The sequence below is a fragment of the Schistocerca serialis genome, chromosome 1 (genome assembly GCF_023864345.2).
Source record: "Schistocerca serialis cubense isolate TAMUIC-IGC-003099 chromosome 1, iqSchSeri2.2, whole genome shotgun sequence".
In the NCBI taxonomy this organism is placed as follows: Eukaryota; Metazoa; Arthropoda; class Insecta; order Orthoptera; family Acrididae; genus Schistocerca; species Schistocerca serialis.
Window position 1 is genome coordinate 801,462,197 of NC_064638.1, and position 16,680 is coordinate 801,478,876.

The 16,680-nt window shown below is 39.9% G+C and overlaps 1 protein-coding gene across 1 annotated transcript in view; it reads left to right on the forward strand.

Moving 5' to 3' along the window:
* The window catches only part of LOC126434973 (ATP-dependent 6-phosphofructokinase-like), a 439,746-nt gene that overhangs the window by 332,620 nt on the left and 90,446 nt on the right, over window positions 1–16,680 (forward strand). Inside the window, exon 14 of the mRNA XM_050090461.1 lies at window positions 9,559–9,656. Coding sequence (XP_049946418.1) covers window positions 9,559–9,656 — 98 coding nt within the window. The remainder of the gene's footprint in view (window positions 1–9,558; window positions 9,657–16,680) is intronic.

Consider the following 16,680-nt stretch of genomic DNA (forward strand, 5'->3'; position numbering starts at 1 on the left):
GGTTTGTGAGTTCAAAACTCCCCTGGACTGTACAATTTTAATTTGTATATTTGGTTTGAGTACATTCTAGGAGTATCCATGAATGTCAAGAATCATTGTACTGGAATGTTCTTTAGCTGTATATATACTGTATGTCTTCTGGCCAGAGGCAGTTTGCTCCATGCTCTTTTATGTGCAAGTGCTGAATAAATCTTCGTTAAGTGAAGTTAGTGTTTGTCATTCATCTAATTACACCTTCTTCTATGTGACAATATGTAACTTTGTTGTTGTAGTTGCAGTATCATTACTAACAGTAGATTTGAATGGAGAAATATACACAGATATGAAGGATTTATAAATCTGCTCTCTACAATACAATGTCTGTTCAGATGTTGTGCCTTGCCCATTGCGAAATTCTGTAATTGTTATTCAACTGCAAACACACAAAATGGGCTCAGTGCATGAATGTTCAAACTTAAGTATACCAGCATCTAGAGCTCCAGAAAGAGCATGCTTGCATCTCATTGGCAGTGGGTGTAATCATCTGTGGCAGTGCCCTCATGCTACAGTGGCAGTTGTAGGAAGCACAGTTGTGTAACTGGTGATGTGTGATTTGAAAATGTGGCTGGATAGTGGCCAATACTACAAGTGGAAACTCAATCAGTATATGATTAACAGAATACACACAAAAGCTTCACAGGATTGATATGAAAAGATGGTGATAGGTATGCACATGCCAATCATATACCAATAAAACCGCATTATTAAGTCAAACTGTGGAAAAGCCAGGATGGAATGTAACAATACCAGAGAAGGAAAGTTGCTACCCACCATATAGTGGAAATGCCGAGTCATGATAGACACAACAAAAACACTGGCAATACCTCCACTTCAACAGCTGCCACCCATTCCATACCATGAAGTCCCTTTGGTACAGCCTAACCACCTGTGGTCATCGCATCTACAATGAGGAGCAGTCCCTCTCAGAATGTACCGAGGGTCTCACTGAAGCCTTCACTGACTGTAATTATCTTCCCATCCTTGTACAAAAACAAATCTCCTGTGCCATATCATTCCAGTCTCCCTCCACCTCCCAAAGTCCCACAGTACAGCCACAGAGGAGCATTCCCCTCGTAACTCAGTACCATCCGGAACTGGAGCAACTGAATTACATTCTCTGCCAGAGTTTTGATTACCTCCCATCGTGCCCTGAAATGAGAAATGTTCTGCCCACTATCCGTCCTACGCCTCCTACCATGTTATTCCGCTGTCCACTGAACCTACACAATATACTCATCCATCCTTACACAACCCCTGCTCCTAATCCCTTACCTCATGGCTCATACCCCTGTAATAGACCTAGATGCAAGACCTGTCCCATACATCCTCCTACCACCACCTACTCCAGTCCGGTCACTAACATCACCTGTCCCATCAAAGGCAGGGCTACCTGTGAAGCCAGTCATGTGATTTACAAGCTAAGCTGCAACCACTGTGCTGCATTCTATGTAGGCATGACAACCAACAAGCTGTCTGTCCACAAGAATGCCACCAACAAACTGTGGCCAAAAAAACAAGTGGATCAATTTGTTGCTGAACATGCTGCCAAACGTGATATTCCTCATCTCAATGACTGCTTCACAGCCTGTGTCATATGGATCCTTCCCACTAACACTAGCTTTTCTGAATTGTGCAGGTGGGAACTTTCTCTGCAATACAGACTACATTCCCATTCCCGTAACCCTCCTGGCCTCAACCTTGGTTAGTCACTGTCCTCACCCATCCAGCCCCCTCCCTGTTCCATTCCAGCACTACACAACTCTCATTTCACTGCCACACCCAGTCTTTTAATTCCTTTTTATTTCTCTCTTTCAGCTACTTACTCCCTCCCCCCTCTGCACCTTCTCTTCTACCCTCTGTCTAAACTGCAACACTTCACTGTCGGCCACTCCCACCATACTATCCCTCCCCCTCACTGCCCCAGCCTCCTCCTTACTCTCACCCAGTCGCCACTCCCATCATGCACTGGTGCTGCTGCTTGCATTGTGGTTTCAGTTCTCTGAGACTGCAGATGTGTGTGCAAGTTGAGTGTGTGTGTGTGTGTGTGTGTGTGTATGTGTGTGTGTGTGTGTGTGTGTACTGCTGACAAAGGCCTTAATGGCCGAAAGCTATAATTGTGTGAATCTTTTTGTTGTCCCTATCACGACTCAGCATCTCTGCTATAGGGTGAGTAGCAACTTCCCTTCTCTGGTATTGTTACACTATTAAGTCAGCTTTAGTGTGGTTTGCAAAGGTATTCATGTTCCTTTTGAGAGCAACAAAAATTCTTTTTGTTCCCTAGTGTCATCATAAGAGTTCCCATTATTGCAATCCACCTTCAGCTGCCTGGATAGGCCTAATGCTCATTTTGCATTTCCTTTTTGCTTGAAAGGTGTCACCAGGTTGGACTTGTTTGCAAAAGTCTTCATGTAGAGGGACTTTCAGAGGCACTGGAAAAGTTATGATATAGATTAAAAAGTGAAAAAACACTTCAAATTCCATTAAGAAATAGCTATTCTTAAACTTCTATAAATGATTTACACTGTCTTGGTGTAAATTTAACACAGTAACATTAACAAGAAAGTCAATACTTTGGAAAGAAATGCTGTTTGTGCATTGATGTTAAATATCTTTTGTTTTTCTCCTATTTTCTGATTTAATACCTGCATAATTATATTGACAGCATAGAACAAGAAATTAAATTATAGAAAGAGAGCTGATACCTTCTCAAATATTGGTTAGGTTGGTATCATGACTCAGCATGCAGACACAGAATTATAAAAGTCTCAAAATGCTGGCATAGTTGTTCAACAATCTTTCAGACTGGGGATGTAAGAATTGTCTCACCCTCTAAAATGATTTGTGATAATTTATTATTCCATCTCTTCTTAGTCTCCCTCTTGTATATACAAGAGTAAATATACAAACAGCAGGTAAACAATTTGAGCAACACACTGTGGGGAAAAATTCTCCTGTGATAGGTTATTGGCAATGGGAAGATGCTGCACATGTTTGAGATTATATGAATATATGAACTTCTTGTGAAATAGCCATGTTACATCATGATCTGATAGAAAAGAAACTACACTGGAAAAAAATACATCTTGCTGTTTCTGTCTACTGTTTCATACTAAGAATTTACGTAAGTTTAATAGCTTGACACAAGATTCTCAACAGTAATTGTACTGGAAAAGCTATAATCTATTTAAAATGAAAATTAGTGTTATGAAAAATTTAAAAATCTCTGAATAAAAATTCTAAAAATTAAAGGAGTAGCTAAAGTACAAATGGAAGTCTTTTAATAATTTCATCTGCAGCTCAACACAGTAAGAGAGATTTTTAAGTGCAGAACAGCTGGAACTGAGCTTTTGGTTAAATATTCCAGATGCTGATGCCCTATGCTGCATGTCTAGAAATTTCACAGTTTGATTAATTTTGGCCCACTGACACATGACATATTGTTGAAGGCTCTCCTTCATGATGTGATTTACAGAGTGAAATGTATGAATTAAGGAATAATGTTATGAAGCTGGGAGTGACTAGGATGGAACACAAGCACCATCAGATCTATGAAATACTTATCAACTCGTTCTTATGCACTGTCAAAATGATGGAGTTGCCTAGTATCTCGTTGAATATGTAAGCTATTTCCAGAATGCACACAACTAGACAGTAGGTTTCTGCATCATTCAGTAGAAGACATAATAATGAATTTAATAAGGACACTCTTTCATCTTATGAGCATCATCAATGTTATTGCAGAGTATTAAAATCAATAGGAATCTTTTTAAACTGTCAGTTGTGAGAGAGGCATATTTTTGCAGATGTAATTATATAGTGGGAATATGTAATAAGAAAATGGAGATAATCCGTGTGAAATCTTCCCAAAAATATTCAGTAAAGCAACCCACATTCATTATGAATTATTCGCACACTTAAATTTTCTGTTATTAATTATGCAGTCTTGTACTGATTAGTTTGTTTATTTCTGGTTTCATTTATGGAATAATAATTGACATAATACTGTAACAAAAACTAGTAGGAATTCATTTTTTAAGAAAAATTGTAAACTATTTGGAATATTGGAACTTCCTGGCAGATTAAAACTGTTTGCCATACCAAGACTCAAACTCAGGACCTTTGCCTTTCGTGGGCAAGTGCTCTACCAACTGAGCTATCCAAGCAAGCATCGCAGCCCATCTTCACAGCTTTAATTCCACCAATTCCTCATCTCCTACCTTCCAAACTTCACAGAAGCTCTCCTGTGAAACATGCAGAACTAGCACTCTTAGAAGAAATGATATTGTGGAGACATGGCTTTGCCACAGCCAGGGGGATGTTTCCAGAATGAAATTTTCACTCTGCAGCAGTCTGTGCACTGATATGAAACTTCTTGGCAAATTAAAACTTTGCACTGGATCGAGCTTCGAACTCTTTGGAACATTGCTATTTCGGAAGAGTGTGAGAGTTGTACGCTTGCCTCTGATGTGATCAGACATATTTTTGTATGAACAATTGTGTGAACAATGTAATTTCAGCTTCATTAATGTACAAAATCAAAATACTGTATGATATACCAAAATGAGATAAAATCAGTGGAAAATATATTTATGCAAAAAATATTCCAATAACTATCTTCCAATTTATTTAGTTCAGACCAATCATGAGGACTTGATGGTAGATTTTCAGCTTCAAGAATCGGACCCTTAGACAAGAAGAACTGGAGCCATCTCAACATGACAAGCTAAGTAAATTTGAAAGTTTATGGTAATCTTTGTTCCCCTCAAATCTTAATAAAAGACTTTGCTTATTAATTGACTGGGCATTTTTTAATGTGGACAATAGATGGAAGAAGGAAGTAGGGGGGGAGGGGGGATTACAATGGGATGGTCATTTGGACACAAATATGTGATGGACAACGTGGTATATGTAACCATGCTCGGTCAGAACTTTATGGCTTCTCCATCATGGCACTGAACATATTAACCAAACATACATCAATGTGAGGAGCTACCCTTTGGTCACTATATAACGATGTGCAATTAGTTGTCGTTTACAAAGTCATCGACCCGAGGGTGAACTGTTCTCCATAGTTGCAACAATGGTACTGCAAGGCTCGCATGCAACGAACACCACTTAACGTGTGGAGATGTGGCTGTTCAAACTATGGGCAGTGGTTACGCTTCAGTAATGGAGCAAAAGAGTCTAATCCAAACATGCTATTTGTCAAGTCATGATCTCTCAGAAACTGAACCTTCAAAGTTTTGTCAATTTCATGTAAATTAGTTTTAATATACATAAAGCTCACACAAGCAGCAGATAAATGAGATATAAACATGGTCACAAATAAAGGGATTTGATCCCCAGCCTGGCCAAAAAGTAGTTTAAGTGGTACTTCCATATGAAATTTGATTATTTATGTTATGTATGTGTATAAAATGCACAACTATTGTATACTGTTGTTCAGTAATCATGGACCAGGATGTCAGTTGTGATTGATCTTATTTTGGTCTAGCTGTAAAGTACATGTCATCTAATAACTATCAGAACATTGTGTGGGGCAAAGATGCAATATAAATATTGCCACACCAAAAAGAGGTATGTACAAAAAGAAACATGAACATGTACCTGTAATCCAATGTTACCTTAAGCTTATATCAAATTTTTCACTCTTAAACTATCTGTCTCTTCCCGTCCATGATTCTGGGTGGATGTATTGCTTGTAATCGGTGGATGTATTGCTTTTAAGTCAGTCAACAATATATATTTGTGTAAAAGTTTTTACAGTATATCTAATGAAAAGGAAGGCTGTTTCTTTCATTCATAAATTGCTTCATCCTGAAAATGATACCTCGATTCACCATAGCCTGCAAATTTTGGAACACAAGGCAACATTATTTATGATTAAATAATGGAAAATCCAGGATGGAATGTAACAATATTAGAGAAGGAAAGTTGCTACTCACCATATAGCAGAGATGGTGAGTCATGATAGGGTCAACAAAAAGATTTACGCAATTGCAGCTTTCAGCCATTAAGGCCTTTGTCAGCAATAGACACCCATACACACAAGCACACACACACGCACACACACACTTACACAAATGCAACTTGCACACACGTCTGCAATCTTAGACAACTGAAACCACACTGCTGACAAAGGCCTTAATGGCCAAAAGCTATAATTGTGTGAATCTTTTTGTTGTGCCTATTGCGACTCAGCATCTTTGTTATATTATTTATGATTGTATTATACATCATTCTTTATCATGGAGCTGCATCCTGCATCTTCTTCTTCAAGAAAGAAGAGGTAAATATCACTCTGTTCAAAGGAGAGTTCATATACCAATCAGTTTAGGCTGTTACTGTGGTAATCATAGCAAGAGACTGGTGAGGTGTGAACATAGATGCGTGAATTGCTGCTGGTGAAAGAATCTGGCAGTCACACACTTCAAAATAACCTCCATTATTCACACGTCCTTACAACATCAGTACTTAAGTACCAGCATACTGTACTGCACTCAGATAGTATTACTATCTTCAGAAACTGGAAAATGAAATCCTCATAAAATTCCCTAAACTGTCACCAAATTATCCATTCTTGTCAGAATATTCACATTGTCTTGAGTCAGTGTACTTGATGAGAAAAATCTTTTTTGTTCAATGTATCATTGTTGCCCCAAGTTAGTCACTACCCAGAACACAAACAGTATTTCTCATTAATTATCATCATTACTTCATTACCTCATCAATGCATCATTATACCTTCATTATTATCTCGTTATTTCACTGTCCAAGAAATTTTTAAATACTTGGAAAAGTTGCCTACAATAGAATAAACTAAAAATTAAACTCAGTAATTTGGCTCTGAAGACCACACTGTGTTGATACTGACTCAATTAACTAAGCAGGATCTGTTAACTGACTGTCAGTTTGCACTTTGATAAAACTTTTTCATGTAGAAGTCAATGCAAGCTTCCCACAAATGAAGTTGGTGTATTTAGTGACATTGACTAATCCTTTCATTATGTGAATCAGAAAGTTCTACTTAGAAAACTGCTATTGTGGTGCTAATGGCATCGCCTTTGCATGGATGGTGCTTTATATTTATTACAAAAAGAGAGGGTGTCAGTGAGAGACAGTCTCACACAAGTAGACATATTGATCATTGTATTGTGCCCTCATGAGCATCTCTCAATTTGTTGACTTAAAGGCAAGTTCATTTAGCAAATGTTTTACACTCTGTTGTTTTATCTGTTGGGGCAGAGTACCCAAAAGTGTTTTGTCAGTTAAAGCTCCGGAACTGAGCTAACATTTTATTCAGCTGAAGTGAATGCAATTTTTTGCTTACAATAAAAAACTTTCAGCTGAAATGTGATCTACACACTCAGAATATGACATGATTCAGAACAGAATGTTGGACACGCTCTTATCTACCATAAAGCATGAATCTGGGAACCTCTACCAACTGAAAAGAAAAAATTACTGATTAGTCACTCATTCTACAAAATATCTGGTTCAAAAACTAAATGGTTCTATTAGCCACATGGCAAGCATCAGCATTCATTGTAAATTGGTATGACAGTAAATAATGCACAGTGTTACTAAGTACACTCTAAAACAAAATAAGAATGATGAACCATTAAGGAATTATCTGAATGGGATGGAAATTGTTAATTATGATTCACCTAAGCAGAAAAACAAATGTTTACAATTTCAGAAAAATAGGATGGTTTAATCCAGAGACAGAGCTTCAGAAATAAAACACTCAATAATGCATTGGTTCACCTCTGGCCCTTATGCAAGCAGTTACTCTGATTAGCATTGATTGATAGAGTTGTTAGGTGTCCTGCTGAGGTGCATCATACCACAGTTTGTCCAGTTGGTGCATTGTATCATGAAAATTACGAGATTGTTGTGGGGCCCTACCCATAATGGTCCAAATGTTCTCAACTGGGAATAGATCTGGTGACCTTGCTGACCAAGGTAGGGTTTGGCAAGCATGAAGACAAGCAGTAGAATCTCTCGTTGTGTGCTGCAGGCATTTGCTAAACTTTAAGCACAAGATGGCTTGCCATGAAAGCCAATAAAGTGGGGTATAGAATAACATCAACACAGCATTGTGCTGTAAGGGTACCATAGATGACAACCAAAGGGGTTCTGCTATGAAAAGGCACCCAAGACCTTCATCCTGGTCATCAGGACATATGTCAGGTGACAGTCAGGTTGGTATCCTATCACTGTCTAGGGCATCTACAAATACATCTTTGGCCTGTGATCTTTTTGGCTGGATTCAGTGATGAGCCCCACTTCAAACTGAGCCAAGGCGACCAGCAAGAACATGTCTGGAGTTGCACCAGACAGTAGTAGGATACCACCATGATTATTTCCCTCCATACAGCCCAACAATCAGGAGTGAGGGTCTTGGGTGTCATTTTTGTTTCTCTAAATGAGAGAGCTGTATGTGGAAGCACCCAATTTATAGTTTTACCAGCTGTAATTAATTACTGTGCAGTAGTCATTGTGGGGATGACAACTATCTGTCTACTTGCATGAATGACTGCCACTAAACTGTGGCTGAGAGTGAAGTAAACCATACAATTGCTGAACATCCTGCACATCTTAACACCAAGTCTTCAATAGCTGCCTCAGTCCATACTATATGGATCCACCTCCCACTCCCAACACCAGCTTTTCTGAAGTACATTCTGCTGGAGCTGCCCCTACCTTAAGCTTCCACTACTTCTTTTCCCACTTCCATAACCTTCCTCTCAGTTTTTTTGTTGTTTTGCTTTCTGTGACACACTTCCCCTCCTTCACATTCTAATACACTTCTATTCACAAATTATTCCTAATGATAGTAATAAATAAATATCTAAGTTATTCTCTTATATTCACTTTCAACATATGGAAATTTAGTTGTTCTGAGTAATTCCTTTGCTGGAATGAATTACAATCTGTCTGAAGCTCATGGTCTAGTGGCTAGTGATGCTGCTTCTGGATCATGAGGTCCCTGGTTCTATTCCCAGCTGGGTCAGGGATTTTCTCCACCGAGGGTCTGGGTGTTTGTGTTGTGCTCGTCATTTTGTCATCATTCAGTAACAGTGGCATGATTGGACTGTGAAAGGATTGGGAATTTGTAGGGTGGTGATGATAACCATGGAGGATTGGGAATTTGTAGGATGGTGATGACCATGGAATTGAGTGCCCCAAAAATTAAATATCATCATCATCAATTACAATCATTTTTGTTATCTTTAGTTCTCTCACACTTCTGTTCACCATAAATAGATTCTGTCTTATGACAAAAATATTTAACTGATATTTCAATAACATTTGCATCTTTAGTTGGCTAACTGCTACCATTTCATATATAGACTTTACAGCTATTTTCAATTCACAAACTACATCACTGATGTGCTTTGTACAAATAAAATAAGTACCCACCATACTGAGTAATGTTAAATGTTACTTTCTGAATTTTCCCACCTTCAGTGTGTAAGTAAAACCTGAATGAAAACCATTTTTAACTGTTTGCAGGAATGAAAAATGTAATGATAATTATACAACCAGATTTATCCATCGTCTGTTTGCTGAAGAAGGGAAAGGTCTTTTCAGTGTGAGAATGAATATTTTAGGTAATATTTCAAATTAATGTTGTTAATTTGTATTCACTAATATTATATTTATTTTAGTGTCAGTATTATTTATAGAAAATATGTTTTTATTCAGATATATGCAGGCAAGGTAAGTTATTATAGTATTATCATAACCACATGAATAGACACCACCCATTAATAATCTGTTTTTAAAGAGAGAAGATATTCAGACACATTATGATAAAAGGGGATGAGAAGGCAGGGCAAGAGAGAGTCAGTTAATGCAGGAAGCCTAACAGTGGACTTCTCTTTAAGACTATAGGTGATCAGTGAGTTAAAACACATAGGTCATGACTCAAAAGTGAAGGCAACCTTATTATGAGTTTAGGGTAGTTACTGAAAATAATAATCACAAATAACTAAGAAGCTTCATGAAGTGCCCATAATGAGAGTTAAATGTCATCCTTGTCCTTAAGGTGAACTTCCCTCAAAAATGTAGACAGGTGTATATTCTGAGTTTACCATGACTGCTTGTTCAATCTTTAAAAAGGTGTTAAAGCACATTTTGTGCAAGTATTATTTCAGGTAATTTAGTTATAACTGACAGAGGAAGATAAATTATCACAGGATGGGCTCTTGTAATCTGAGTGCCTAAAATATATCAGAATCACCAATAAAGAAGTAGTTTCAGGGTGTGTGTGTGATGAGATTGTACATCATCCTTGTCCTTATGGTGGCATACTGTCCTAAATGGAGAAGAGTCAGGAATGATCCATGGCATGAGGACACAGAAGGCAATAGAAGCCATTCTTTCAAAGCACATGAAGTATATTCACAGAATTTGTAATCTTCTGCAGGTAAACTAGTTTCCCATTCAGACCTCTGAGTGGGGACTGTTCTGTAGGGGTTTATCAGTAGAAGGATGAATCTTCTACAAACTGGATCATGTAATTTTAGAAGTCTGAATGTAGAAGGGAAACTGAAGAGTCTGAGAAGGAAGATGAATGGAATGAACGCACTGTTGGCAGGAATTAGTATATTGAAAAGAAAAAGAGGACAGAGATTCTGATCATGGTCATAGGGTGATAGTGACAACATCATTGAAGATGTTGGCATTTTTATGAATAGAAAGGTAGGTAATATAGTGAGATACCATGAGCAAATTATTCTTCTTAGGCTGAAGAAGGATGAAAATGTGACACTAAGAGATTGAAATGCTATTGTAGGATAGGGAATGTAAGATAGGTTTACTACAGAGGGTGGGCTAAAGGAAAGAAATGAGAGAGCAGAGTGTGTTCTTGAATTTGTCATAGATTTCAGCTGGTTGTAGCAAACAGCCTCTTCCAAGACCACAAGACAAAAACATATTCTTTGAGAATACTATGCAGTGAATATTAGCTGGAGTACATCACATTTAGCTAATGATTTAGAAATCAGCTCCAGGACTGAAAACATACAGAGATGTTGTAGTAATAACAAGCAGGCTGAAATTCTGTTTGGAGCATGGCATTTTACAGGAGTCAAATGTGGATCACTGGACATCAAGAGAAGTAGAAACTGGGAGCATCTGGATAATGGAAAATGAGAAAGAACTAAAAAGTAGATGGGGAAAGAAGGATAATATACAGTGAAGAAGTACTAAAAAAGTGGATAAGGAAAGAAGTATGTGGATGACCCTTGCCAGAAAAAGGGACAGGTTAGTACATCATCTGGTATGGCATCCAGCAATATTATCCCTACCCAAGGAGAAGGTGCAGCTGCATGTACACATGTTGGTTTGTGCTGATGTTTGGCCTGAATGACCGACATACCCCACCCACCAAACTAACAATGAGGCAGCTGATATTTGCCACTAGGACTTAGCTACTCATGTCATCCCTCTGACATTAGGCAACTTGGGCTCCAACCACAGTGGTTAACCAGGTGCTCAAATAACCACCAGAGAAAAAAATAGTAGGAGGAGGCCAATACATACAGATATTAGCAGAACTACTGTCTCTTGATTGTCTTTATATGTACTGATCTGCCCCTATTGCTTTTTTCCTCTAATGCTTTTTCTAGCACACAGATAAAGAAAGTGTAATGCTTTAAAACCTACACTTTTTCTCTTCATCCTTAATAGCTATGACAACTAATACAGTTCCTGCATCTGGAGTCTTTAGACAGTGCACTTCATTTACAATCTAGTAGATAAGCTTCATTTCTTGCCTCTTTCAAGCTCTGAAAATGATAGTAGACCTATGGCAGCTGAGCTGCAAAAATGTGTGAATGGACCAGAGCTACTCACAACTGGTCCAAGTCAGTTGCATCAGATACCCATGAGTGCACATACCTACTAATAGGTAAAAGTCTGGCAGTGTGTTGCGCACACGCAGGCGCATGTCAGCAAAAAGCAAGGGCAGTGAAAAATGAGCCACTGTACAGTACAGACACTTTTTTTTAGAGTCTATAACTTCAGTCCATTGACCATGTGGGTTGAGCTTATGTGAGATCTCCACAGAATGCTACAGAAGTTTGTTTAGACCTCTCTACTAGTTTCCACTTTCGCTTCATCACGTCTGTGAAATACATCGCACTCTACAGTCTTGAAAAAAGTTCATTTCATTTTCGATGTGCATTCATTGTTCTCCCATGCTCACAAAATTGGACAATGCACTCATCACTTGGGAGTGTACACCCTCTGGGATCAGTGTTCAACTTTTATGCAAATGGAATTCTGGTGATTGCTGGCTAATGGACTCTGTGATTTGATTTCATTTTTGTCACTTGTTCATTTACTCATTTATGCAGAATAAATACAGTCAGCAAATGTGTACTTATCAGTTCCCATTGGCACATCATCATCAAAGCCTACATTCTGAACAAAGTGCATGGGTGCAACAGTAAAGTTGGCTCACTTCACGACTGAAATCCAAGTGGTTATACCCAGACATTCCCACTTCACTGGTGGCCCCAAAGTGATTAGTAGGCTAAATACATGGTGACAAACTTTCATCGGTGTGAGTGACGTGGAATCATGAGTGATCTACTACTTATGTCCTTTCATACAAAACTGATTTGTTTGTGAACAAACCATTGAGAGCTACGTGATAATTCAAGATTACAACCTTGGACAAATTTCATAATAAGTAGACAAAAGACTGTAGATGAGCTGCTAGTGTGCAACCAGAGGCTGGTGAGTGAGCTGCAGGCACTCTCCTCTTGCACAATTTCTGCCCACCTGGAATCAGCTGAGGAAAACTCATTTGCAAGGCATGGCCACACTGACACCTCCAACTGTTATGGGAACAGTGGCAGGCACAGGACAAGTGTTGGTTAGGCTGCTGCCCTTTTGGCCTCATGACATAATCATGTGATTCAAGCAACTGGAAGCTGTTTTTCTGAGTAACAACATCATCTGTGGCCTCATCAAATTTTAATATGTCGTGAGGCACCTAATCGAGACTATGAGGCCAACACAGACTTCATATAAGCAACTAAAAGAGCAATCAATCTGGGGAATTTCATCATTGCTGGAACAACAGGTGCATCAGTTTCTGCCTGAAGGGGAATATGGTGACAGAAAGCCATCTCACTTCCTGTGGAGCCTTGCAGAATGCAACATGGTCCTGGACTTGCTGTTGTGTGCTGTCTGAATGCACAGCCTCTCAGCCCAGGTGCAAGTGGTCATTGTTACACAAACAGAAATGCAAATGACTGCTGCCATGGACTTTCCTGTTTCTTTGCATGACACACTGGCAATGGTGCCCAATACTGCTGCCATGGCAACCTACAGTGCTGTAGCTGTGCTGGAAAATTTGACCCTGTAATAAGGCCAGTATTACATTATGACATTTATTTGTCAAAGTTGATATGTCAAATATTTATGACAAAGAAGTTTAATGGTGTAATAAGGCACTTTGTCAAATCTCATCTGTCATCAAATAAATTTGATCAAATCTAGGGCCTCGCTGTAGATTTGACCATAAAAGTCACTGGTCTTGTGTTCACTGCTTTGTGATATGAGGATACTCTTCACTAAGCACATACTGAAATGTATGCTCATCCATTCTTAAGTATTTTATGTATGACTTGATGTCCTCCACTACAAGCTCACATAACAAGATTTATTGAATGCTTTTATTGTCTCATCATAAAGCCCACAGCTTCACCCTGGAACATTTCCCTTTCTTCCCCCACTTCTCTTCCACGTGTGCACACAGTACAATTGTGTTACATGGCAACTGCTGTGGTAAATAACAAGTTGTTGTTGTCGTCAGCCATCTTGAACTTTGATGCAAAATATGATGACAGTGTAATATCCCTTTTTAGTGCCACATCAAAGATCTTTGTCAAATAAATTTGATGAATATTTGATCATATCTTTGATCAAATCTTTGACAAAGAAATTTGATAATGTAATACGATCCTAACACAGGTCTCCTGCAGCCACTGGCATGGCCACCAACCTGCACCACCTACTTCAAGACTTAGATGCACAGGTGGCAACACTCACCATGCAGGTCAACCAGTCGATGCACCCATGGACAGAGGACAGCAGGCACTGTAGTGACAGCAGATCCTACTACCACCGATCCAGCTCGCACAACCACCAATGCATTATTATCCATTCTGGCAGTACGCCAACAATGTCAGAGCAGCAGCAGAGTGGTTTATGCTTATAACATTCCCAGTTTGGCACTGAAGTGACAAAGTGTCAGCCTCCCTGCTCACACTGAAGTGCCAGCTGCAACCGGACCTAGGCACACCTGGGTGCAGTGCAATATCCAGCTGTCTCTTCATAATGGAATGTGCTGGCAGTGTGAAGTATCTTGTCGACACAGGTTCCGATCTGCCTATTGTCCCCTGATCTATATTAAGAAACTGCTGGAAGGCTGATGCACTGTCTCTTATGACAGCAAACAATGCAACAATAAAAACATATGGCATGGATCACCGAAATTTGGATGTTGGGCTGTGCTGCACATTTGCATTGACATTCACTGTGGTTGACATCAACAATCCAGTCCTGGGTGCAGATTCCCTTGGCCACTACAAAAAGTTTTAAAACAGCGGGAGTGATGCTTTTTCAGTGTTAAACAACTGAAGTCTCATTGACAGTACACAGATATATTGGAGAAATTTCTGGAGCTCACTCACCCAGCTGGTGTACCAAAGGAAGTGACAGGCCACCACACCATAACTACACCTAATGCTATTCATGTTGACTCACACCCAAGTGACTCGCTGCGGCAAAGGCTGAGTTCGAGGCCATGTTGCAGCAGGGCATTGTTCAACCAAACCATCATGCTCCTCTGCCTTGCGCTTAATGCCAAAGAAGGATAATTCATGGCACCCATTTGGAGACTGTTGTACATTAAACACACAAACAGTGCCAGACTGATATCTGGTAATGGACATGCAAGATTGTAGCCACATCTTGGCGGGCTCAGTTATATTTAGCAACATTAACTGTGTGAAGGCATTCCTGCAGATCACTGTGGTGCCTGAAGACATTCAGAAAACGCCAATTATCATGCCCTTTTGGGTTTTTGAAAGCATGTACATAATTTTAGAACTTTGGAATGCTGTCCAAACATGGCAGCGTTTCCTGGATGGCATCTTACAAGGCTTACCATGATGTTTAGTGTACCTTGATGACATCCTGGTCTATTACAAGTTGTCCAAACTCTACCACTACCATGTAACGACCATCTTTCGACACCTGAGCGAGGTTGGCATCATCATTAACCCCTCAAAAAGAATATTCGGGATCACAGAAACTGAGTTTCTAGGGCATTTAACCACCCCTAGTGAATCCATGCCACTACTGTAACAGGTAATCTTGAACATGCCGAGCACAGATATATCTTACCATGATAAATTTTTATCAGTACCATCTGCCCAGTGCCGCTGCATGGTAGAACCACTGACTGCAGTGCTATGTGGCCCCACCTTGAAGAGAGGACGCCTGTTACCTGTATAGATGCAGGGGAGAGAAGCTTTATTAAGTCCGAACAAACTCTCGCAGAAGCAATACTGTGCACTCACTCTGTGCATGACACTGAACTGGCTGGGTTCAAGAACACTAGCCAGACAGCCATAGTTGCAGAGCTTCAACAATGTGTTCATGGTGGCTGGCAGTCACTTGGTTTCTTCTCATGGAAGTTTTCAGAGTTGCAGTAAAATACTTCCTTCTGTTGGTAGAAGCCTGTTGCTTCATGATTTACACTTTTGACAAACCCCTAACTCACATGTTTAACAGTAATACCAAGTATATGCCACACCAATTCTGGCAGTTGTAGTACATGTCACAGTTCTCCGTGGACTTCTGCAATTTTTCTGGAACTGACATCAGCACCAACTGCTTGTCTCACACATGTACTCTTACTTCTCTTCTTGTGAACTTAAAAGATGTTGCCCAAGGACAGGAGAATGACAAAAACCTGGACAGCATCCACCATGACACCTCCAGCTGCCTACAGTGAGTTAGTGCCCATTCCCAGAGTTGCCTGCAAAATTTGCTGTGGTGCTTCAAGAGGCACACATCATCCATCATGCATTTCATATGGCCAGTACTACAGAAAGACTGCTGTCAATGGGGTTGCATCTGCACAGCATGCCAGTGTCTTGAGGTCAGGAGGCACACTCAAGCACCTATCAGTGCCTTTTGAGACACAACACGAAATTTGACACATGTTGATGTGGACATTGTGGGTCCACTCCCTCTATCTCAAGGCAAGCATTGTCTGCTAACAGTGGTAGACTGCTTCGCACACTGGCCAGAAGTAATGCCCATAGTGAACATCACCACCAAGCCATCGCCAGATCATTTGCTGACACCTGGATGGCACACTCCGGCTGCCCCAATCACATCATAATGGATCCAGGGTGCCAGTTTGGCTGTGCCCTGTTCATGTAAGTCACCCGACTGTGGCATGCAGTTACACAGAACTACCACCCACCATCTGACATCTAATGGCTTGGCCAAATAGCTCCATCAAACACTGGAAGCCCCCCTAACTTGCCACGATGCCAGCTGGATGAAAGCACTCCTGCTAGTACTGCTTGGTCTGGTGGTAAC